The sequence below is a fragment of the Xiphophorus hellerii genome, chromosome 9, assembly GCF_003331165.1.
Source record: "Xiphophorus hellerii strain 12219 chromosome 9, Xiphophorus_hellerii-4.1, whole genome shotgun sequence".
NCBI classification, from domain to species: Eukaryota; Metazoa; Chordata; class Actinopteri; order Cyprinodontiformes; family Poeciliidae; genus Xiphophorus; species Xiphophorus hellerii.
In genome coordinates this window covers 19,655,997-19,676,898 of record NC_045680.1, presented here as the reverse complement: position 1 = coordinate 19,676,898, position 20,902 = coordinate 19,655,997, and the positions used below count along the sequence as shown (strand labels likewise).

General features: G+C 38.0%; 4 protein-coding genes across 8 annotated transcripts; 2 read left to right on the top strand and 2 right to left on the bottom strand.

Annotated features, from left to right (window-relative positions):
• The first annotated feature begins 3,988 nt into the window (after positions 1-3,988).
• Positions 3,989-7,052, top strand: nr2c2ap (nuclear receptor 2C2-associated protein). Its single transcript, XM_032572700.1, has 5 exons — positions 3,989-4,052; positions 4,134-4,224; positions 5,444-5,549; positions 5,658-5,725; positions 6,457-7,052. The coding sequence occupies exons 1-5, from the start codon at positions 4,015-4,017 to the stop codon at positions 6,577-6,579; spliced, it is 426 nt and encodes a 141-aa protein (XP_032428591.1). The 5' UTR covers positions 3,989-4,014; the 3' UTR covers positions 6,580-7,052.
• Positions 6,865-10,329, bottom strand: rfxank (regulatory factor X-associated ankyrin-containing protein). Of its 4 annotated transcripts, none has more exons than XM_032572694.1 (9): positions 10,084-10,329; positions 9,866-9,988; positions 9,617-9,715; positions 8,680-8,745; positions 8,501-8,601; positions 8,283-8,423; positions 8,117-8,183; positions 7,933-8,013; positions 6,865-7,212 (listed from the first exon to the last, which is right to left on the bottom strand). In XM_032572694.1, the coding sequence occupies exons 2-9, from the start codon at positions 9,984-9,986 to the stop codon at positions 7,163-7,165; spliced, it is 726 nt and encodes a 241-aa protein (XP_032428585.1). In that variant the 5' UTR covers positions 9,987-9,988; positions 10,084-10,329; the 3' UTR covers positions 6,865-7,162. The 4 variants fall into 4 exon arrangements, with proteins under 4 accessions (XP_032428585.1, XP_032428587.1, XP_032428586.1 ...); XM_032572696.1 differs by having other exon boundaries at positions 9,884-9,988; positions 10,084-10,326; XM_032572695.1 differs by having other exon boundaries at positions 8,283-8,408; positions 10,084-10,325.
• A 2-nt stretch (positions 10,330-10,331) lies between these two features.
• Positions 10,332-16,459, top strand: borcs8 (BLOC-1 related complex subunit 8). 2 transcript variants are annotated; one of them, XM_032572701.1, is made up of 6 exons: positions 10,333-10,489; positions 10,685-10,797; positions 11,791-11,855; positions 11,928-12,035; positions 13,886-13,975; positions 15,796-16,459. In XM_032572701.1, the coding sequence occupies exons 1-5, from the start codon at positions 10,453-10,455 to the stop codon at positions 13,953-13,955; spliced, it is 393 nt and encodes a 130-aa protein (XP_032428592.1). In that variant the 5' UTR covers positions 10,333-10,452; the 3' UTR covers positions 13,956-13,975; positions 15,796-16,459. The 2 variants fall into 2 exon arrangements, with proteins under 2 accessions (XP_032428593.1, XP_032428592.1); XM_032572702.1 differs by lacking the exon at positions 13,886-13,975 and having other exon boundaries at positions 10,332-10,489.
• On the bottom strand, positions 14,026-20,493 carry tmem221 (transmembrane protein 221). The gene is made up of 3 exons (XM_032572703.1): positions 18,770-20,493; positions 16,271-16,356; positions 14,026-15,632 (listed from the first exon to the last, which is right to left on the bottom strand). The coding sequence occupies exons 1-3, from the start codon at positions 19,072-19,074 to the stop codon at positions 15,091-15,093; spliced, it is 933 nt and encodes a 310-aa protein (XP_032428594.1). The 5' UTR covers positions 19,075-20,493; the 3' UTR covers positions 14,026-15,090.
• Between the last annotated feature and the right edge of the window lie 409 nt (positions 20,494-20,902).

Genomic DNA, 20,902 nt, shown 5'->3' with positions numbered 1-20,902 from the left:
TTAAAACATAGTTTTATTTTACTTTTGTTGTTTTGGTGTTTTTTAAACCTTCATCTGCTTTGTCAATGTGTTTGGACTATGATATTTCTGTTTCCTAAAATTTGCAAATTTTCAAAGTCATGCTTACGAATTTGTGGTTTTTTGTAAATCACCATATGCTCCGTCTTGTATAGCTTGCAGTGTCTTGGGCCTTGTTTTCAGATTTTTATTTTATTTTTTCTTTTAATGAATTGTTGGGAAATATCTTTGAAATGTCTGGGTGTTACGTGAAATAAGATTTCCATGCTTCAATTTGCTACTGTTCTTTGTTTCTCTTGTGATTAGCACTTTGAGGTGAGAGCATGAGCTTACCTACTAACCAACCAACACTAAGATTCAACTCTAAAATTAAGACAGCAGAACAATGTTCTGTTTTTTTTTTTTTTTTTTAAATAACGTAATAAGAGAGCTTCATTTAAACAGCAGCAGAAAATTTCTACATGGAAATAAACGAGGAACTCTTCCAGACTGCAGCATCCAAACTCAATATCCTGGTAATTGCTGCAGTTTTTGACAGATGTGCCTCGTGTTTCTTCCCATTTCCTGCCTTATTGAAGTTAGCAAGCCTCAAAAAACACCAAATGTTGTCTTCCTGACTGATTTGCAACCACTGAGGGGCTTCGTGTTAGAATAATTTCTGACAACTTATGAAGAATACATCTACAGACTCATTAAGGTTCTTAAATTATGGACTACAGATTTGTTCACTTTAATTTTGATCTAAACATTCAAACATCTCAATAAGATTTAAAATTATATTTAAATTACTGACAGCATACACTGCTTGAAAAACCCTACCGATTTAATAAGCACAATTTATCCAGAACTTTCCCAGAAAGGATGTCAGTTTGGCATCTTCACCACCCTCAAAAATGTCCCTCTTAGCAGACTGTAGTCTGAACTTCAAACACCAAAATCTTCAAGGAACCTGATACATTGACCTCCCTGGTGTATACACCACAGCATTTTATCTTCCAAGCACCTTCTGATTTAACGATTCTTGTAAAGGAAAAGGTTGTAACTTCAAGCAGCAGATGTAGGAATTCTTTTAAACAGCTGTAATAGTAGTACACCTAATTGTCTGAGATACTGAATTTTGGGTATTCTTTACCTGTAAGCAATAATCACTAATCATCACTTTCTGAGATGACTAGAAAGGAATATTGCACTTGTGCTTGACTTGTTTTAAAACAAACAAGTCAGGGGATGGATACAAAAAAAATCTCTAAGGCACTGAACATCCTCTGGAGGTATCTTGTCCAGAGTGCCCCAAAACCCTTTACACTACAATGTAGCCATTGATGGTAGTGAGCTACATTGCATCCACAGCTCACCTAGGGCAGGCTGCCATGCATTATGCCACTGGTGGCAAGACTCCTTGCCACAAGCAAGCAAGGTCTTTCACCCAAGGACAAAACTCCAAAAAAATCAGAAAAAAAGGTTTTTAAAAAGAACAAGTCAGGGGATGGATACAAAAAAGAATCTCTAAGGCACTGGACATCCTCTGGAGTTAAATTCATCATCAAGAAATGGAAGGAATATGACACGTGTGTAAAACTGAATGGATCATGTTGTCCTCACAAACTGAGTGAGTGTGCAAGAAGGAGACCAGTGAGCGAGGCCACCACAACACTTCTGACTTCTAGAAGGAGTTAGAAGCTTAAGCAGCTAAGATGGTTGGTTGGAGAGACTCTGCATGCAATAACTGTTGTCTTTATGGGAGAGTGGGAATGAAAGACTTGACTAGAGTTTGCCAAAAGGGACTTGGGAAACTCCATGGTCAAGTGGAAGAAAGATGTTTTGGTCTGGTGAGACCAATTAAGCTTTTTGGCCACTAGACAAGATACTATGTTTGGTGAACAACCAACAAACACGCCACCATCCCCACTGTGACACATGGCGGTATCATGTGGGGAGGCTTTTCTGAAAAAGGTAGAAGATGAAATAAATTCATCAGAATAAAATCCTGGATGGAAATTTGTTTCCATCTGCAAGAAAAGTACGACTTCAGGGAGCATTTCTGTTCCAGCAAAACACTGAACCAAAACCATCCGGCTAAAGCTGCACAGAAATGGTTTGGAGACTACAAGGCGGATGTTTTGAAGTGGCCAAGTCAAAGTTCAGACTGGAATTCGACAGACGATTTGTAGTAGGGCTTAAGAAGGGCTGTTCACAGCTGATCTCCATGCAACCTGACAGAGCTGGAATGGATTTTCAAGAAAGAAAGTAGTAAAACTGCAGGGTCCAGGTGTGAAAACCCAATTGGGACCTGTCTACACAGACGCCATATTGTGACTGCAGCCAAAGGCCTGTCTACTAAATAATGGCTTGAAGGGGATAAATATTAATACAATCACTTATTTTATACCAAGTATTTCAATTCAGTTGTCATTATTTTGTAGAAATTTGTTTTCACTTTGATATTAAAGGGGTATTTTTTGGGAAAAACGTTTTTGACAAAAAAAAACTTTTTTATATCGTGATTGATTTGGAAAAACAATAAAAATGTAAAGCATCCAAATGGGGGAGTATTTTTTATAGGCACTGGACATTGGGTTTCTGAATTTGCTGATACATACTGTATTGAAGTTTCCCAAGTAAAGGGTACAATGTTGTATTCCAGTTTAGGTTTTGAGCTAACCACCTTAAGACCACTGTGGTTGTCTGGTTCTATCTAGTCACGTACATGACACAAAAAGAGCACATGTGTTTTCAGAACAAATGACCCACTTGCAGCCCACCTTGGGATCATTAGAGACCCACATGGGCACCATTTTATGAGTCAGAACAACAGCTCATCACTCACTCATGAGAGACCCTCGTGGGACTGTTTGCCAGGTGGGCATCGCACACGGCTTCGGTTCAGGATATTATTTTTGTCATGCAGACTAATGAGCACCTGGTAAGTTAATTGTGGAGGCAGCACATCTGATTAACAGCTTTACATATACTTAAAGGTATTTACAAACCAGCCAAACAACTAAAGTGGCTTCCGCCGAATAAATTGCTGCGCCGCATTCTTAAGCTCGAAATATTTCCCACCTGGAAGTCATGTGGGTGTCCTTCTTGCATCTACCTAATCGCTGTTTGGGAGCAAGCATTTCCTCTAATAGATCACAAAGTCAAAGTGACATTGGGTGCAGATACGGTAAGAATGTGATTGTGTGTGTGCGTGTCTCAGAGGGGGTTCCTGAATAAGGGGGTTGGGCAGAGTCCAAACCTGACAATACAATCACCCTTCAGTACTCCCTTATGGGCAGTCTTCAAGGAGCCTGGGTTTCATCAGGTTTTGTATTTCAGACCTATTGATTATCTGCACTGAGGGGACTCTGTGACAAAGCCTCAGCAGGACTTCTCCATCAGTAATGAGTAGGCTAACCTCTTCACAAATACACACACATAGTCACACACACTTGCTCTTCCGTGTTATTGGTTGCCAGGTTATGAAACAGAGATGTGGGGATATGGTCCCTGGGAAAAGCTTTAAAATCTTGAGCTGACATTGTTTTTGATTATTTTTATGCCGCATATGCAGTCACCTGTGAAATGGCAAAAACCTCACAGTGTACAACCTTTCCCTTTTGTTAATCTTTTCGTCATTTGAAGCTGACTGACTCAACTTCACTGACCAGGCTCCTCTCTTCTGAATACATGTTTATCTCAGTGACCTTTAATCAACAGTGATCATGGCAGGGACATGCTGGAGAACTGTAATTTCACCTGTAATGAGCAAAGAGAGTTTTTAATAAATAAATAAACAATACTGTGTGTTATCTATGGAGATCTTGATTAATATGCGCTGACTTTTATTTCCCCTTTCTGTGATATCAGTAACAGACATAAATGTGTTACTCAAGGAGAAGGTGAAGATGGATCGAGGGCTCCATCTAGTGGCCGTGGGAAGCATGATGTTCCATGTTGGCCGTCGTAAAAATAACACCACGTGGACACAACGCTTTACGGCAAATTGTGAGTATGGCTTCTCAGCTGATCTGTAGCGAAACTCAAAGCAGGTGAATAAAATTGTTATTCATTCAGAAATAATTACAATGCTCCTCCAGGTACTAAATATCCCCCAATTCTTGTCCTTTTAGGGTGAGTTCAGTGCTAAACAGAGACGTAAAGCAGTTTGGGAAAAAGTTCATGTTCGACTATAATGAAGAAACCTGCTGGAACTCAGACCAGGTAAAAAAAAATCAAAAAAAGTGACAGCTTTGTTCCAAGTTCATGTTGTTGTTGTTTTTTGTTTAAAAACTTTACAGTAAACAGTGTTGCATCGTGAAGAAATAAAGCTGATTTAGACATCTAGTCCGGTGAAGATGACTCGAGTTAGAAACCAAGAGTGAGAAAGAATGAGGATTTAAGTGACTTGGTACCTCTTGTTGTTTTGTGTAATATTGGGGTTTTGACTCACAACATCCTCTCTGGTTTCCAGAGAATAGTCCAAAAGAAGAAAAAAATAAATAAAAATATCCAGGGAGTGGTTACTGTGTTAACAAAAACTCCTGGCAAATGTCAGAGTAACCTTCAGATGGTTAAGTCAGAACCTGATGTACACAACATTAAGAAAAAGGTTTGGAAGTGGTATAATGGTCTGGGGACACTTTTCTCTGCACTCTTTAATCCCCGTAGCATGCCGACTTTGACCCTAAAGCCTGGTTACTCTGTTTTTGTTTGTCTGATAGCTCAACTTTCTCCTTCTTCGGTTGTGCAAAAAGTGAGTGTAGCAGCCAAAGATGGTTAGTTTGACTCAGTCCTCATATTTTCTATCATTTGGGATTTTTCTTCTCCAACATTTCTTCTTCTTGAAAGTCAGACTTGAATAGAAAAGATAAAAAGCTGAGACCATGTTGGCCTAATATTGATAAGGATGCTTTTTTTAAATAAGCGAGACATTAAATGATACCGTTTGCCTCAACACAGTTAGCTTTATTGAGTTAAGAATTATATTCAAAATAAGTATGTGCACCAAGCACAGAATTACAAAACATTCATTAGCATTAGCATTCTGTTGGGCATTTAGGAAACTAATTGACCAGATTTTTTGCAGATAAGTTGCTTTAGCTTTCTAAAGGTGCAAGTGCAGCGTAACTTATTAATAGATCCTAGACCTTTTAAAGTTGACAACAGTGATTGTCAGCAAAAATAATTATTTCAGCTGAACATTCTGCATGTAAATGTTCTTTTATTTAATCAGAACTAAAGATATCAGAATTTCTTAAATTTGAATTTGGTTGAATACGTATTTACTTGAAATGATTATAAACGATTAGGGTTTTGTTCCAATGTGCAGCATATTTTCTAGACTTCCAGGAGTTCAGAAAATAGAAAACTGCATTTTTTTTATGACATATTGTACTGTCCACGTCACAGTGTGGCTCAATCGTTGTCTTCTCTTTGTCAGGGGGACTGTCAGTGGGTGCTGCTGGAGTTTCCTCGATCGGTAAAAGTCTCCGTGGTGAAACTCCAATTCCAGGGCGGCTTCTCGGCTAAAACATGCCGATTAGAAGGTAAACGCTGCAGTTTCTTGAAAGAAGTAATTGCCATTCTAACTTTAGAGTTTCCTGTAGCAAGCGCGACAAGATGATGCAAACTATATTTGCTTGTGCTTTCTGCAGGTTGCTGCAAAGACGGAGACTTCACAGAGTTGAGCCAGTTTTACCCAGAGGACAATAACTGTCTTCAGATATCCTCACTCAAATGTTTACATTAGGACTACTGTCATGCATGTTGCATGTTCACAAGACACGTCTGCAGGTGCTTCTCATTAAATTAAACATTAGGGAAAAGCTTAATATTGCCACTAAAGTCATTTTTTGCCAAAAGTGATTTTTATTTATTTTGTGCCTAATTCATATTTTGGCAATTAAAAGGCAGCGATATATTTTCTTTCTGCCAAAATCACTTTTGGCAAAAAAAAATACTTTTATTAAGGCGACAATACATTGTTAATATTTTACTTCAAAACGTGAAACTTGTATGTTCACTACTACTTGTCTAAAAGATTTTTGTACTCATTAATCTTTGTGTGATGAATTTATATAGTTGGATTTTCACTTTTCCAGCTGAAAAACATTTATTGAGAAAGCACCTGCACGTTAAGATGACTTGATGAAATGAAAATATTAGTAACGGCTTAAAGCCATTTTGAAGTGCCATTTAAAAAAAATAAAAAAATCAGAACAAAAACATTTGCATTAATTACCTAATATTTTTTTCCTGTATCCAGCAGTTAAAATAAAACAGAAAATGAAACAGTTTTACGCATTTGCTCTTCTTACAGAAATGTAACTTCAAAGAACAGCAGCACGCTTCCTGTTGCTGTTCTGTTCGGCTCATAATAGTTATTGGACAATATTTTTCTGACCATGTTGTTCATTATCGTCACCCGTATTTTGTTCTTAACTCCACACCCACAGCTTTCCCATACAGGAGGCCCCCACCGTGGACAAAGTAAAAATACTGTTTGAGAACAGCACCGACTTTTTTGGGAGAATCATTGTTTATTCCTTGGACATTTTGGGGGAAAAAACCTCATGAGCATTTTTTTTTTTTTATGCTCTCATGAGAGAGGAAATAACCCGTGGCCAAAGTAAAGGGTGGTGTGGTGACACTTGGAAAACATGTCATCTGTAATGCCACCTTGTGAACTGATGCAAACGTGGCCTTTTTTGGTATTGCTGCGTTCAGACGTCTGTGTGGAAGTTTCACTTCACGTCAGTGAAACAGGAAAATGCACACATTGAACACGTTGATGGCCATAGTGATGTGAAACGTTTGCTGCGTTTAGAAATGTATATTGTGCCTTTTGAATTGCACGACCGCTTTATCGAAAAATAGCATTTTATTAAGGCTTTTTTTTTTTTCCAATTCCATTCAAAACAATTCTACAGAACAATTGACATTTCATTCATTCTTTCAAAATAGCTTTTACATAAACTGTCAAAAAAAACAACTTGTTTTTTTTTCTTTTTTTAAACTGTAAGTGCATAAATAAATCCATTTTACATTTCTATCTTCTGTTGTGTTTTGTCGATGTGACGGATGTTTTTACCGTCTCTAAATGTTGCATGGATGTGAGCAAAGCGTCTTCTGCCTAATGTTTCTACGGGTTTATTTGACGTCATGTTGGCTTGTAGAGTTTCAGGATGTGGTCCTCCAACACTTTCTGAACTAGAAGAGAAAGGGAGGAAAAAAATTTTGCTTGTTTTTTTTACAGATCATTTATGGCAACAGCTTTTAAAAATGGTTTAAATTGATAATTGTAATTATTACCTTGCAAAAGTATTCATATTCCATTAACTTTTACACATTTTGGTTAATTACAACCATAATCTTTAATTTCTTTATTTGGGATTTCATGCAAAAAAAAGAAAAGAAAACTAAGCAAAAATAGTAATTCATGGTACATGGATTCATGGTGTTCCTTTTTTTCTTTTTACCACAAATCTGAAAGTGTGATTTTAATATTTATTCAAGACGTTTTAACGTGTCATGCCTGAATAAAATTTTGTGCAACAGATAACCAGAAGTGGGTAAATAGTTTGAGTGTATTTTAATCTCAGTGTAACTACAGCTGCACTTTGAAGGCCTTTGATGTTTTGGGTTTTTTTTTTTTCTTTTAAAGAACATTTGTGAACTGAGCAGTCATGTAGAACAACAAGGCCATGAATAAATTTGTTGGGTGGTTTGAAATCCGGTTACGTCAAATAATAAGCCACTAAAAGCTAATAGCAGAACAATCTGATTAAAAATTTAAACTTGTTAACTTGCATTCAAAATGAGTTGTTTTTTTTCTATCACATAAAATTCTAATAAATTACATTGCAGTTTGTGGTTTTAACATGACAAAATGAGAGCAAATGTAACTCCTTGGAACAATCTAATACATACGTTTTTTGTGTCCAAGTGCAACAGCTAAGGCCATTGGACTGTAGCCAGAGTCTGACTCTATGGTCATATCTGCTCCTTTCCCTGTAAGAGATTACCATTGTTAGAATAAACCTGCTTTAATCGAGTGTTACTACTATTATTATATATATTCTTTTATTTTGTATAAAAAAGACATGCAATGTACCAAGTAGAGCTTCTACACATTTGATGTGGTTCCCTCGTACAGCATAAAGAAGAGGAGTTCCACCATTCTGAGAATAAAAACAAAAAGCAGTGGTTATATTTTAACATATAACTTGTTCTGCTGATATATATTCAGCATGTGTGAATGTCTAAAGTCCCAGCTGTACCCAGTCGTAGGTGTTAATGTCCACTCCATGTCTGAGGAGAGACTCGACAATGTCCACGTAGCCGCCAGAGCTGGCCAGAGTCAGGGCGCTCTCTCGCTCCCTTGCAATTGCATTGGGATCCGCACCCTTTAAAATATATTTCTATGAAATTTTTATTTCATTGAAAATGACACTTAAAGAGTTTCTATGTAATGCATGTCTTGTTTTTTTCTCCTAACCTTTTCCAAGAGAAAGTCCACCATAGCTTTTTCTCCAAACGCAGCCGCCCACATGAGGGGCGTAAAACCCCGATCATCCTGCGTGGTGAGCACTGAGCCGTCTGCAAGACAAAAACACAAAACACTCGGGATTGTGGAATCAAGTACTTTTCAAAACAACAGGAAGGGATTTTTCTTACCTTTACTTAGATGTGCAGCCACTTGCAAAACGTCACCCTGAGCTGCCAGCTGATGTATGGACAGAGCTGTTGGGAGGTTAAAAAATAACTGATGCAAATAATCCAGAAACGATGATGAAACACCTGTTTTGACCAGAGGTTTACACGCATTCATGGGGGTAATAAAAGTCATCTCCATTTTGGGCTTTTAACTATTGACAACTTTTTATCTTGTTTTATTTTTTCTGGATGGACTGATATGACAAACAACTTCAGAGAGCTAGTAAAACACTGGGCATTTGAATTTATTGCAGATTTTGTCTAATACATAAAATCATCATGACCAATGTTTGGATAAATGTTTTTTAGCCATAAATACCCCTACGGAATACTTTTTGTAGCCATCAGCAGGCTTCTGGCTGAATATATGACCACTTGTTTGGGTGAACCAACACATTTAAATGAACTTTTAAATTCAAGCATAATTTTAAGCATAGTCCATGAATTTATCAATTATGGTTGAGGACGGCACTGAAATACGTAATGGGGTAATTGTTAAGGTGTTGAAGGATTTGAGCTGCCAGCTGTCCATCATGGTGGACATGGTGATCTTTGGTTTGAGAACCATATTTTGACAACTCCAAATGTACTTCTTGTCAATGTGGAAAACAGCTCAAATAGTTCCCTATAGATCTGCACCATTTCAGGCCATGGCCCTGTTAACTACTGTCACTGTGGACAGTGGCACTGGCGCTCCAACATATTCCAGGTTATATTAAGCTTATGGAAAACATACTATAAATTATAGGTGTTCTACTCAATTACTGTTTTTTTAAACACTGCCAATGTGTGGACGGCTAGGATGCACCATCAAAAGTCCCAAATAAATATGGACTTTTGTGCCTGCAAATAGTCTCCTGGTTTTTGAAACTGCACGTTTCTAAGTGCATTTACTTACAGTCTAATGTTGCTGGACGTACTGTTACTTCATTCCCACGCTGCTTGTTGGTCAAAGTAGTGGAGTGTTTAAAGATGTCATCCTCCTCCACATCCATCTCTAGAGTACCAATCAGAGAAAACACATCCATGTTAGTGGACATACTGTAGGTAGAGGGGATATTTTATTTACAGTCCATCCAATCTAAGACTACTATAATCAGATGACATGGAATACTCTGGTAGTGTAAAGTGTCAAGAATGTGAGCACCTGTGGAAGATATAATACCGTTTGGATTTCCACGTGTTGAACTGGAAGAATGTTCAGCAGCATTAGGCTGCTGAATGTGATGGCCATTTGTAACCTCTTCATCATCTCTGCTCTCCATCATAACTACAGAAAACAATTTGACACTAGATTATGCGTCTGCACAAACAAGTGAGAGTCAACAAAAAGAGTTTGTAAAATCTGCGGGGAAAATTCCTTACCTCATCCAGCCACATTCACAGACCCACTTCCTTTTGGGAAAACAGAAAGTGTAAAATTTCCGCTCGAACACCGGATCGTTTCGGTTTCCGAACAGTTTGGAAAGTACACTTCTCACGTTGTTCGGTTGTTTTGCTAGTTGGAAACAATGTTAAGGGAACAGACAAGGTGAAATATCGTTTGAATCAGCAGTCCGTTTCGGGTATCAAAGCATTTCTGACTACATTCGCGAAGGAAAAACGTTTGTTGGAGTCAGTGTTTCTGTCCGGAATCTCGTCGTGTTGCACAGATGGACAATAATACGGAAGCAGGGATCAGCTGACGCCGTTCTTCGCGCTGTTGGCTTCTGAGAGGAGATACAAGCTTTTGTCATGGATGACCAAGAGATGCAGCTGAAAGTTAGGAGAGGTAAACAGCAGCAAAACAAATCCGTACATGACTTTCTGTTGTAACCATACATTAACGTTACAGCGCTAAGAAATGGTTGCTTAAGCTAGCGGCCAAGCTAAGTCTAATACCGTTAAGTGTTTGTTTCGCTATTGTTATGTTTCATGGCACGAATCACACATTTAATGCTGTGTCCTGGCTTGTTTGACTCCACAGTGAGTGACAAATTCACGGAGAGTATGTATGTCCTGGCTAACGAGCCATCGGTGGCTCTGTACAGGCTGCAGGAGCACGTCAGGAGGTCCCTGCCTGAGCTGGTGCAGCACAAGGTAATCCTCCTTCAGCTCGATGTTACACCTTACAGCTGTCTGCAGCATTAAAAAAGAAAAAAAACTCAATCTTCCAGCAACACATTGTAATTTGAGTGAACAATCATCTTTAGACTATCCAGTTATGAGTCTGAAACTTAGTTACAAACAAATATTGGCTCCTGATCTGCCTAACACACTAAATGTTGTGCTTTATACCTATGAATGCATTGGATAGTTTAACTAATCCTTATTTAATTTATTGATCCAGTGTAAGATGCTGACCTCCCCTAGTTATTCATATCGATGTTAGAATAATTATAGTTTTATTATTGCTTACATTTATATATTGTTTAGATTTTAAGACACAGGCTGTCACTCCAACTTTCTTCTTTAAAGTTATTTTAAAGTCTTTCAAATACTTTAAACTATGGGAATTGTTGAACAGAACAATTGCGGGGGTGGGGGAGTTGTTGTTATGTAAAACCAAGCTTTGCTTTGTGTTACCAGCCAGCAGCAGATGATGAATCAAATGGATCACTTGGTGTTTTGGAGAGGCTTGTTTTTATTTGAATTATGCCATCCTTGTGTTTATTGCTGCACATTAGCAACAAGGATGTGTGAATTTATTTTTTTCAAAATTAATATATATTTTTTAAGAAGTCATTTAAAATGCCTCTAAATGATATATCGTATTTTAGGGAATTCTGATCAAATTTGTCACAGTTCCGCTTAATAAACTTGTCATCTTTTCCCCATTGTCTCAATCTAATACTCAGTGGTCTAAAATAACTTGAGTTCAAAATTAAGTGAATCACGGCTTATTCCAAGGAACACACAAACAAAAAATATCTTCTTTTTTTTTCACAAAAACTTTTTTTTTTTGCTGTTGAAATAATTTTTTTCCGAGAAGCATGCTACGTGATGTCTTTTAATCAAGTTGCACTGTTAACTCTGTATTTTGATAAACTCTACGTCGACATTTGTTTCTTTCTTTGTTCCTTTTTTTCACAGACAGACATGCAGAGCTGGGAGGAACAGAGTCAGGGAGCCATCTACTCGGTAGAGTATGCATGCAGGTGAGAAGCTTCACAATGTTTGAATTAAGCCGAACCCCATCCGACAAAGTTAATTCTGTCTGTGTTTTGCAGTGCCGTGAAAAGTATGACAAACAGCAGTGTGTATTTCAAGAACATTGACACCCTTCTTCGACAAACCATCACCATGAAGGAGCAGATTAGTAACTTTAATGGACGCAGGTACAAACATTTTGTAAATATGAGTATAAATGTAACCCGTAGAAAGTTTATATCCCCATCTACAGTACAAGCCCTAGTACTGTATGTACCTTATTGAAGTACCTTAAACAATTCTAAACAGCCATAGAGTAATTTTGAAGGGTACACTGGATAACTTTTTTATATATAAAAATAAAAGTATACGGTATTCCATTTGCTGTGTTAAATTTGAACACAACATTTTAAATGAGATACTAGAAACATGGAAGCATTACTAATAATCCCTGATGTCTCTAAAACACAGTGGTGGTAGAGTAAAAAAATATAATATCTCATGGACAGCTGAACCTTGAGCCTTATTAGGAAAATATATAACGCATTGATCCAGAACACAGTACCAAAGGAGACCTATAGAAAACCAAAATAATCAAATTGTTGTTTTGATCTAGTCAAAGTTCAGACCAGCACTTGATTGAAATGCTGTGGTGTTATCTTAAGAGCTGTGTTTGTCCCCTACCTAAATTTCACAAGGGCACAGCTGTGTATGACATGCGCTTCAAAATAAACATTGTCTTGTTTCAGTTGACTTTACTCCATTCTTACATTAACATTTTAAAATAAAATAAAAAAATTAGTACAAATGACCTTTCATTTGCAGCAAAATCCTTTTGTCTGCCAACTGTCTGTTAGGAAGGATATTGTCAGGTTGCCATTATTTATTACTTTTTGTATTTTGTAAGTTCATGTGCCCTTCATCACTTCAAACTTTTGAACTCAGCTTGTATGTCTCTGAAGACGGCTTTCACACAGTTCTTTCCACAGACCATAAATAGTGAATATCTGTGTTTACATGCAGTGCAATATTTCAGACTATTGACCTTAGTCTCCAAATTCAGTACTGCCATTTTTACCAGAATCGACAGTCAGAACTGAGTAAGTCCAGCCCGCATCGCCTCTACCCTTACAATTAATAAATTGTACCTACATTCTTGAAATGATCAAGCAACATCAGGGTTTTTTAAATTCAAATTATACTGTGACCAAAGTAAGTTACCATATTTTTCAAAGTGAGTAAGAACTGGGTTTTCCAAAAAAAAAAAAAAACAACATAAATAATTCAAAATATTGCCAAAAATTGCTCCTAATGTGAGACTGAAATTAAGCAGCAGGTTTGTACAATAGAAGCAGTCATGTATATTTTCATTATATTTGGACACACTATTATTTGATTGAAATTTTAGCAACTATTGAAAAAATAATATAAACAATAAAAACTGAATGCAAGACTTCATAACATGCTCTGTATTTTAAAAATTGCAATTTCTGGGTTGACTATTAGAGAGCAACCACCATAGTTAGACAGGAGATCTCAGAGGTCTTCAAAAACAAGACTACTGCTTCTTATGTATTTGTTTAATGAATGAAACAAGATACATTTTTGCTCGCCACCTCCTGTTGACACAATTTATTTCCTAGGGATGAAAAAGTGGGATGTTGTACTTTTTCACACGGCTCCTTGGTGTATATTGAGATTTTTTTTTCTCTTTGTAAAATGTGAATTTCTCTGAGCTGAAATGGCTGTGAAAAAGCCATTGAAACGTTTGTATCAAAGTTTGCATCCCATGTAAGTTTGGGCTTTGAGTGTCCATCTTTATACAAATGATTTTACCTTATTTGTCCAGATTTCCTAATAAGGTAAACAAATTGACAGTTACATGACTTTGTGCTTTCATTTTTTAATTTGCATCATATTACCTTTTTTTTTTTGCTGTTATTTTAATTTATGCGTATTTTGAACCACTTTTCAGTTTTCTTGTTTGTTTTTCTGTTTATTTCATTGCTCATTTTCTCCCATCAACACCTGCATGCAGACAAAATGATGTGACCGCATCTCCTGCTCCCTCCGTACCTGCTCCACAAAACTCACCTGCTTCCTTATGAACATTGGACACGTGTCCAAGGTTAGTAGTTCTTCTAGATATACCTAGAAGATATGTTTTAAGTAAACAAGTACTTTCTTTCTACAGTTTATTTAAGGTTCTACATGAAATATTTTTGAACACGTCAAGAAATGCAATCGCTCCACGCACACAATTCCGACATAAAAACACTTTATAAAGTGAAATAATGTATTTACAGTATTATGATAAAGTTTGCAGATGTGCCAGCTCAATATCCAGTTGGTGTATTATAGCTCATTTTGTTGGATTGGTCAACAACATCAAAGTTTTAAAGTTGTTCCTATAATTTAAATTCCACTGTGTACTGTTGATCAGCTGAATTAATATTTCCCATAATATTTTCCATCACTTCAGAGAAAGACAAATACGGCTCTTTGGAAATACTTCAGTTAAATTTCTACATGAAAAAACATTACCAGTTATGGTTTGAAATTGAATACAGTGCCACAATAAGTAGTGGTCAATCTATGAACAGCATGACATTTAAGCTGCAGGCTGGCTACTCGAGCATATTGTCAGAATAATTATCAGCTTGTTATTCACCTATAAAATGCAAAAGGGGAAAACATTACAAATTATGCCCAATTCTTTAAAAAAATCCTGTATTTGACAACTACTGAAAAATGTTAGAATTGTGTTTGATTCCTGAGGAGGATCTCAGGAATCAAACTTATTGATTTGCAGCCCATTTGGGGTCGTGACCCCGGCTTTAGAACTGCTGATATTTCTAACATCTATGGCTGTAATTATGTTGCATCTAGTGGCTTTTTTTGTTTTATAGAAAAGCAATTTGATCATGTAATACATTGTTGTTTCAATTTGTGGTGTAAATCACACAGTCCTGTAAAACCAGGGGTAGTTTTCGTTAAGGTTATCATACTGTCGGCATCCAACACTAGTCAATACCTGTGTTATTCAGATTGGTGGATCGTGTTTAAAGTTGACTGTATACCTGAAACTTGGCCATTTTGAATGCAGCCAGACAATATAAACTTGCCATCTGTACACTGAAGAAACAAAGAGCTGTCCCTCTGCGGTGGGGGTTCACTTGCTCCACAAACTTGCAGTCAGATATCAGCTCTCTAATTCCTCATTCCTCTGAAAAGAATGTCAGCTCACACAAGCGTTGAGTCTTTTGCTGAAATCCCTGATTTGCGTGCTAAAACGCTCCTCATCTCGTTGTTGACTCCATTCCAGGGTTTCACCTGGGCCTGTAGTAAGCCAGATTCGGTAGACAAGGTCCGGTGCATTCGAGGGCAGCTCTCTCCTGCGCTGTATCCATCTTTATCGCTAGAGTGGCTCTGAGAGCCTTCGGTGGGGGAGTACTGCTGCTGATAATGCTCCCTCTGCCTGACGTTGCCACACGTTGGGTAAGAGATCGGATGCTGCATATGATGAGACTGGCTGCGGTGAATCCGCAGTTTGTCCACTCCGACTCTTAGCTCACAGGGCCGTGAGATGGGCACGCTGCTGCTTCCGTGGTCGTTTTGATAGAGGGTGTCGGCTAGATCGCCTTTGTAGTGCTTGGCGCTTCGGGAAGCTTTGACCAGGGAGTGTATCACCGCCACCAGCAGGATCAGGATCCCAGAGGAGAGTATGCAGGCGCTGGCGATGCCCGTTTCCATCTCGAATATCAGGAGCATGAAAATGGACATTGCTGCCGAGAAAGAAGAGAAGGTCGTAGAAAACTTGATTTACCTGTGCAGACAGTATTTTAATGCACTATCGGCAAACAATATTAGTCATTAGAGACCCAGATAACTGCAAACCAAACACATACTGAATGCTGCTTGTCTCATTGATATCCTGTTTGCCTGCAGGAAACGGACCATAGACCCAGGAATGTTGAAGGAAGGGGCAGAAAGGCACAACTCTGGGATGTAAAGAGACCTCCTGAGTTGGCCTCCACAACCATTTGACTGTGGCTGAAGTGGGGTCAAGGGGAGACGACCAACCATCACAATGAAGTGACCCCCCTTCCACCCTTCTGCTAAAGTAACTCGCCACTCTGTGGAGCGGGGTGCACCAGCACTGCCAGGTTCAGCATTAGAAACACTTAAGTCATGGCTGCTCAAAGAATGCATTGTTCTCTGAAACTGGACGGCTGGATTAGAGGAAAAGCAGCAGCGCTGGTATGCCTCTGCTGCTGAAAACACAACTAACACAACATTGCTGTGGAAGCTTTTTGTGGATTTTTTAGCTACAGAGAGGTGTCCATGAAGTGCTTTAGTAGTAAATGGTGATTAAGAAAAAATGTGAAAATGTACTGTTTTGTTTTCTGTCTGTCGTTCCTACCTGCCAAATAGACAGACACCCCCAGGCAGAATAGTCCAATCGCCACATGTCGTACAGCTCTGCTATCCAGAAGGAACCAGTCTGCTCTGTTGAAAGAGATCCCATGTCAACACCTACAGTATGTTTGCACTTTCACGTTGATGCTTCACTTTTGAAATCAATGTATTGGTTAATAAAAATAGAACAATATCTTTGTGTTTATGTGTTTGTTTTCCCAGAAAAGTTTGTTTTGTCAATCGAAAATCGTGGGATTACTGGGTATTTGGGTTTATTTGATATGCATATTGTGACACTAGTTATTATTTCCCCTTTTTCTGGAATGCCCCCTTATGTCAGCAGGGAGGTCCCAGGCTTTGGTGTTGAATTAGTATACCGACGTGGGAAAGGGCCAGCGCGAGGCCGTGTGCTGGGTGCATAATAAGAGGAAGGCCATTGTTTAGATAGGATTCATAAGGGCTGTGGGGGGTGTTGACCAAAGGCATTGCAGTCCTTTGCTCTCTGACACATAAGCTAGCCCCATTTTTTTTATATATACTTCTGAAACCATGTTTTCTTTACACAAAACCTAATAGTTAAATTTAGTATCCAGGACAAGGCTGTGGTTAGTAGCATTAACAACGAAAGAAGATTGTGTGGGCACGAGGAGAAACACATGCAAACATCTTTTTTTTTTTCAACGGTAGCAACAGTGTTTTGAACAGAAAAGAGGAACCAATGTAGGATGTGAAGCAGAAATACTTTCTTTTCTTAAAATTAAGATAAGTGATGAATTCCAAGGACTTGCCCTGCTTAGGACATTATTTTCATTTATTCTCAAGAATTACGAAAGCCATGAGAAAATCTAAGTAATGATACCCGTGAAACACACAAAAATGTGTTTGCTTAATTTATGTACTAAACTAACAAAACAAGATTGATTTAAAAATAATATATCGACTTTGGGAGGAGCTGCATTTATTACAAAAAGATTCACCTAGGCTAGAATGTCAGACTTATCCGAGCTTGTGTTAACTTCACTAGAACCTTCAGGGAATGTTCCCCAAAGTTTTGACCAGGTATAAACCTCAAATTGCTGTCAGGAAATCTTGGCCATAGGTTAATGATATAATCTTCTGATAACCTTTAGTAAATGTTGCCTAAAGGCATAACTTTCTAAACACACAAAAGAAAGAACCATTGATTGAATGTTCTCTTAAGGATTTCTACAATTCACAGTTAACATTTTGGAGGCTACGCTAGCATACCAGACCGTACCAAGCAAATACTAACCTTACTAGAACCCAAAGGGGAAAATAGAAGAGTCATATTGAAAAAACATTCAGACAATTCCCTCTTAAATGATATTCTAACCTTCAGGGAACCTTTAGAGAATGTTTCTGAAAGGTTAGTTTCAACATTGACAGCGAAAGTTTGTGGTAAAGGGGAATAATGTTGGAGGTTCCTTGTATGTTATCTACAACTTTTATGTTGAACGCTATGGGAACATTCCCGAAATGTTATCTGTCATCTGTGTTTTTTTTATGAAATAATCTTTAAAGAATCCTCAGACAACATTCACAACATTTACAATTTAATCTCGGAGAACATTCTTTTTGGAACTGAATGGAAAATTAAAGAACAAGCTGGGCTAGCATTCAAGACCTTTCCAAGCAAAAACGAACCTTACTGACCCTAAATGAATTATGTTTTCATAAGATTATAACAAGTGACCCTCACAGAAAATTCAGAAAAAGTTACTGATTTTCCATACTGATACACACTGACGCATAAAAGTTTCTGAACTTGCACGGAATATAATAATCTACAACTTTCAAAATGTAACATTGGAGAACCTACAAGTTAGATTCTTAGCGTTATCTTCAACTTTTGTAGGATTTTCTGAGTACTCTGCTGGTTCCCCAAATTTTATCTACAGCTTCCGCAACCTCAGGTGTATCTGCATGTCTCATTATTTAGAGGAACATTTAGAGGAACATCTATTTTTAGAAACATTTAGAGAACCTTTAGGGAATGTTACCTGAAGTGTTACTACAACTTTCCTAATGTAATCTTAAGATACCATGTGGAGGACAGAATTACAGAAGGTTCTAATATCAACCTTTCTGAGAGCTACTTAAGTTCCCAGAAGATTCAGCAACTTTTAATACAGAATTGTAAGTATTTTATTTATTGTTTTACATTTCCACCTTAAAACACTTTAAAAGGAACGTTTTTCGTTTAAAAAAAAAAACAGCCAGTAAGGTTAAAATGGTGTATTTTTCATCAATAACGTTGGACGCTAGACTGCCTGATAAACAAGGCAGTCTGCATGCCAAAACTGAACAATTTTACTTCTCAGCGACAAAAAGTGAAACGTAAATCTGTCCCATTTTGAAAGCAGTTCCAATACCCCTCAACAGGTTGAATTAATATTCTAATTAGCTTCAAATTATGGTTTAAATCTGCGTCACAACTGGCTGCTCCTTGAACCAGCTGCTTCAGCTGCAGCAGGCCAAATACCTCTCGGTGTCCTGCTCCCCTCTGCAGACCTCCGTGGAAAAGTAGCTGTGGAGGAGACTGACGACCACGGAGCTCAAGTTAAGGGTGACGGACAGCGCTGAGAGCACCGTGGAGACGGGCAGCAGTACGGGCCAGACGTGAGCGGGTATGACCGAGGAGGAGGCGAGGGTGGTGGACTCCTTCACCGCCGCCTGGTGGGACCGCAGCTGGAATATTAAGATCACCGATAAGACGGTCATGATGGCCGACAGCACTCCCAGGAAGGACAGGACAATTAAAGACCTCTGGCTGTACTTGAGCGTCATGTTTTATCCTGAAATTGGCTCCAGAAGGGCGGAAAGAGAAGCTCCCCGTCGTCCAGTGGGACTCCCCAACTCCCTACAGTCCTGCGCCGTGGGCAGGCATTGCAGCGTGTGGAAAATGTTCCCGGAGGTCCTGTCCGGAGGAAAACCTTTTTCTTCCTCGGTATGGGTTTCAGCTGAGTGGCAGGGCGCCCCGCTGCTCTGTCTGAGCATGTGATGGGCTTTAAATCCCCCAGATTAAAAAGTTCGCGGCAACAATGGACTTTTTCTCCTGGAACGTCGGAAACAATGGCTTGGCGTGTTCACGGGAGAGCGCGCCGAGCACAGTCATCAAACAATGACAGGACTGAGCATAATGTCCTACATGCGATATGAGTGGATAAAAAGTGCTTACTCTTTTATTTGTCTTGTGAGAATTACAACTTCAACTGATAGTTATGAGCCCATTACATTAAAAGCGTTTAGTCATTAAATAAACTAATACTATTCTGAGTAAAGCAGGATTTGCTCTTCTTAAATACATTTATTATTATCATTTTTGTTGACTTAATCTAAATTATTATTTATTGTCAGTTTTCATCCATATTTGTTTTCACTGAAGATGTAATATATAGCACTCTAAACACTTGTTCTCACTCCTGGTAAGTGTTTTATTAATAATTTAAAAAAAAAAGCTCTGTTGGAATACAATACATTTTTATCATTGTTATCAGGGCCACATGACGGTCCCAGGGGCCCTTTTATAAGAAGCTTTTTATAATTACTATTGCAAACGCATCAACTGTAGTTGTCCTTTCTAAAAATGTCCCTTAGGAACTTGGCAAAGTTTCTATAAATGTCTTCCTCCTTAAATAATTGTTCCCTGATTGTTATTACAGTTGACTATACACAGGCTTGCTGGTTGTGACCATTTTCAGCAAGTTGCAGATTGAGGTGTCTAGACAAGATCCACAAAATTAAACCCCCTCACAGTGATGGGCTTAAAACTTCTCTTCTTCTTTGGATATGTTTCTCACCTCTCCCGCCATCCTCCTCGCTGTGCTTCATGTCATGAATGTGCGTTCTCTACAAGCTTCATTCATCACAGTTCTAGATGTTTTAAACTTTTCAAGTTTGACTTGAACTAAAGTGAGCAAGTTCGGTCCAGAAGCTAATTTTTTTTCCCCAGCATTTCCAGCTTTAAGATCAACAAAAATTAGTATAAATTAAGCAACATGTTCTCCTGTCTTTCCCAGTGTTAGGAGTGGCCAAGAGAAATGGGCCCCTGTGCCATGTCACATTTCTAAACAAAGAAAACAGTAAGACACGGGTTGCAATTGAAAGTTAGTGGACCCTCTGATCAACCTAAAATGTAACGTATTGTTAACAAATAAAAGCTTTCATTTATTTTACAAGAATTGTTAGTGCGCCATTAGATGTGATTTCAGAAAAAATGTGTATATATATATATTTTATGTGCCACAATTCTTCCCAGCTCAAACATACTCACATTAAAGGTTGTGTGTTTACCAATTGATCAATTAAGAAAATGATGCTTCTGTGATAAACAAGAAAGCATCTTACATATTTTTACAATGTGTAATAAGAGGGAAATGTTTCATGTTTCCTTTGGTCAGATGTCCTCAACCAAAAGTGGATGCATTTGCTTATTACAGGTCATAAACAACTGTAATAAATATATTTAGGAAAAAGTAATAACCTCACAACTGTAGCGCAAAATCAGACTTTCAACTCAGCTTGAGTAACTTCAGATTTGTAATGTACAGAGTAGGTTTTGCACAGAAAGTATTGTAAGTAATAATCTCTAAAAAAAAAAAAAAAGTTTAACAAA

Bases quoted from the DNA above. Each gene is read 5' to 3' on its own strand.
- nr2c2ap (XM_032572700.1), top strand. From the start codon at position 4,015: ATGGCTTCTCAGCTGATCTGTAGCGAAACTCAAAGCAG. The intron at 4,053-4,133 runs GTGAATAAAATT...TTGTCCTTTTAG, and splicing joins TGTAGCGAAACTCAAAGCAG to GGTGAGTTCAGTGCTAAACA. The intron at 4,225-5,443 runs GTAAAAAAAAAT...TCTCTTTGTCAG, and splicing joins CCTGCTGGAACTCAGACCAG to GGGGACTGTCAGTGGGTGCT.
- rfxank (XM_032572694.1), bottom strand. From the start codon at position 9,986: ATGATGGAGAGCAGAGATGATGAAGAGGTTACAAATGGCCATCACATT. The intron at 8,424-8,500 runs GTTAGGAGAAAA...AAAATTTCATAG, and splicing joins TGGACTTTCTCTTGGAAAAG to AAATATATTTTAAAGGGTGC. The intron at 8,014-8,116 runs GTACATTGCATG...AATCTCTTACAG, and splicing joins ATGTGTAGAAGCTCTACTTG to GGAAAGGAGCAGATATGACC.
- borcs8 (XM_032572701.1), top strand. From the start codon at position 10,453: ATGGATGACCAAGAGATGCAGCTGAAAGTTAGGAGAG. The intron at 10,798-11,790 runs GTAATCCTCCTT...TTTTTTTCACAG, and splicing joins CTGAGCTGGTGCAGCACAAG to ACAGACATGCAGAGCTGGGA. The intron at 12,036-13,885 runs GTACAAACATTT...ACCTGCATGCAG, and splicing joins AGTAACTTTAATGGACGCAG to ACAAAATGATGTGACCGCAT.
- tmem221 (XM_032572703.1), bottom strand. From the start codon at position 19,074: ATGACGCTCAAGTACAGCCAGAGGTCTTTAATTGTCCTGTCCTTCCTG. The intron at 16,357-18,769 runs GTATTTGGCCTG...CTCTTTCAACAG, and splicing joins GGGGAGCAGGACACCGAGAG to AGCAGACTGGTTCCTTCTGG. The intron at 15,633-16,270 runs GTAGGAACGACA...CTTTCTCGGCAG, and splicing joins GGTGTCTGTCTATTTGGCAG to CAATGTCCATTTTCATGCTC.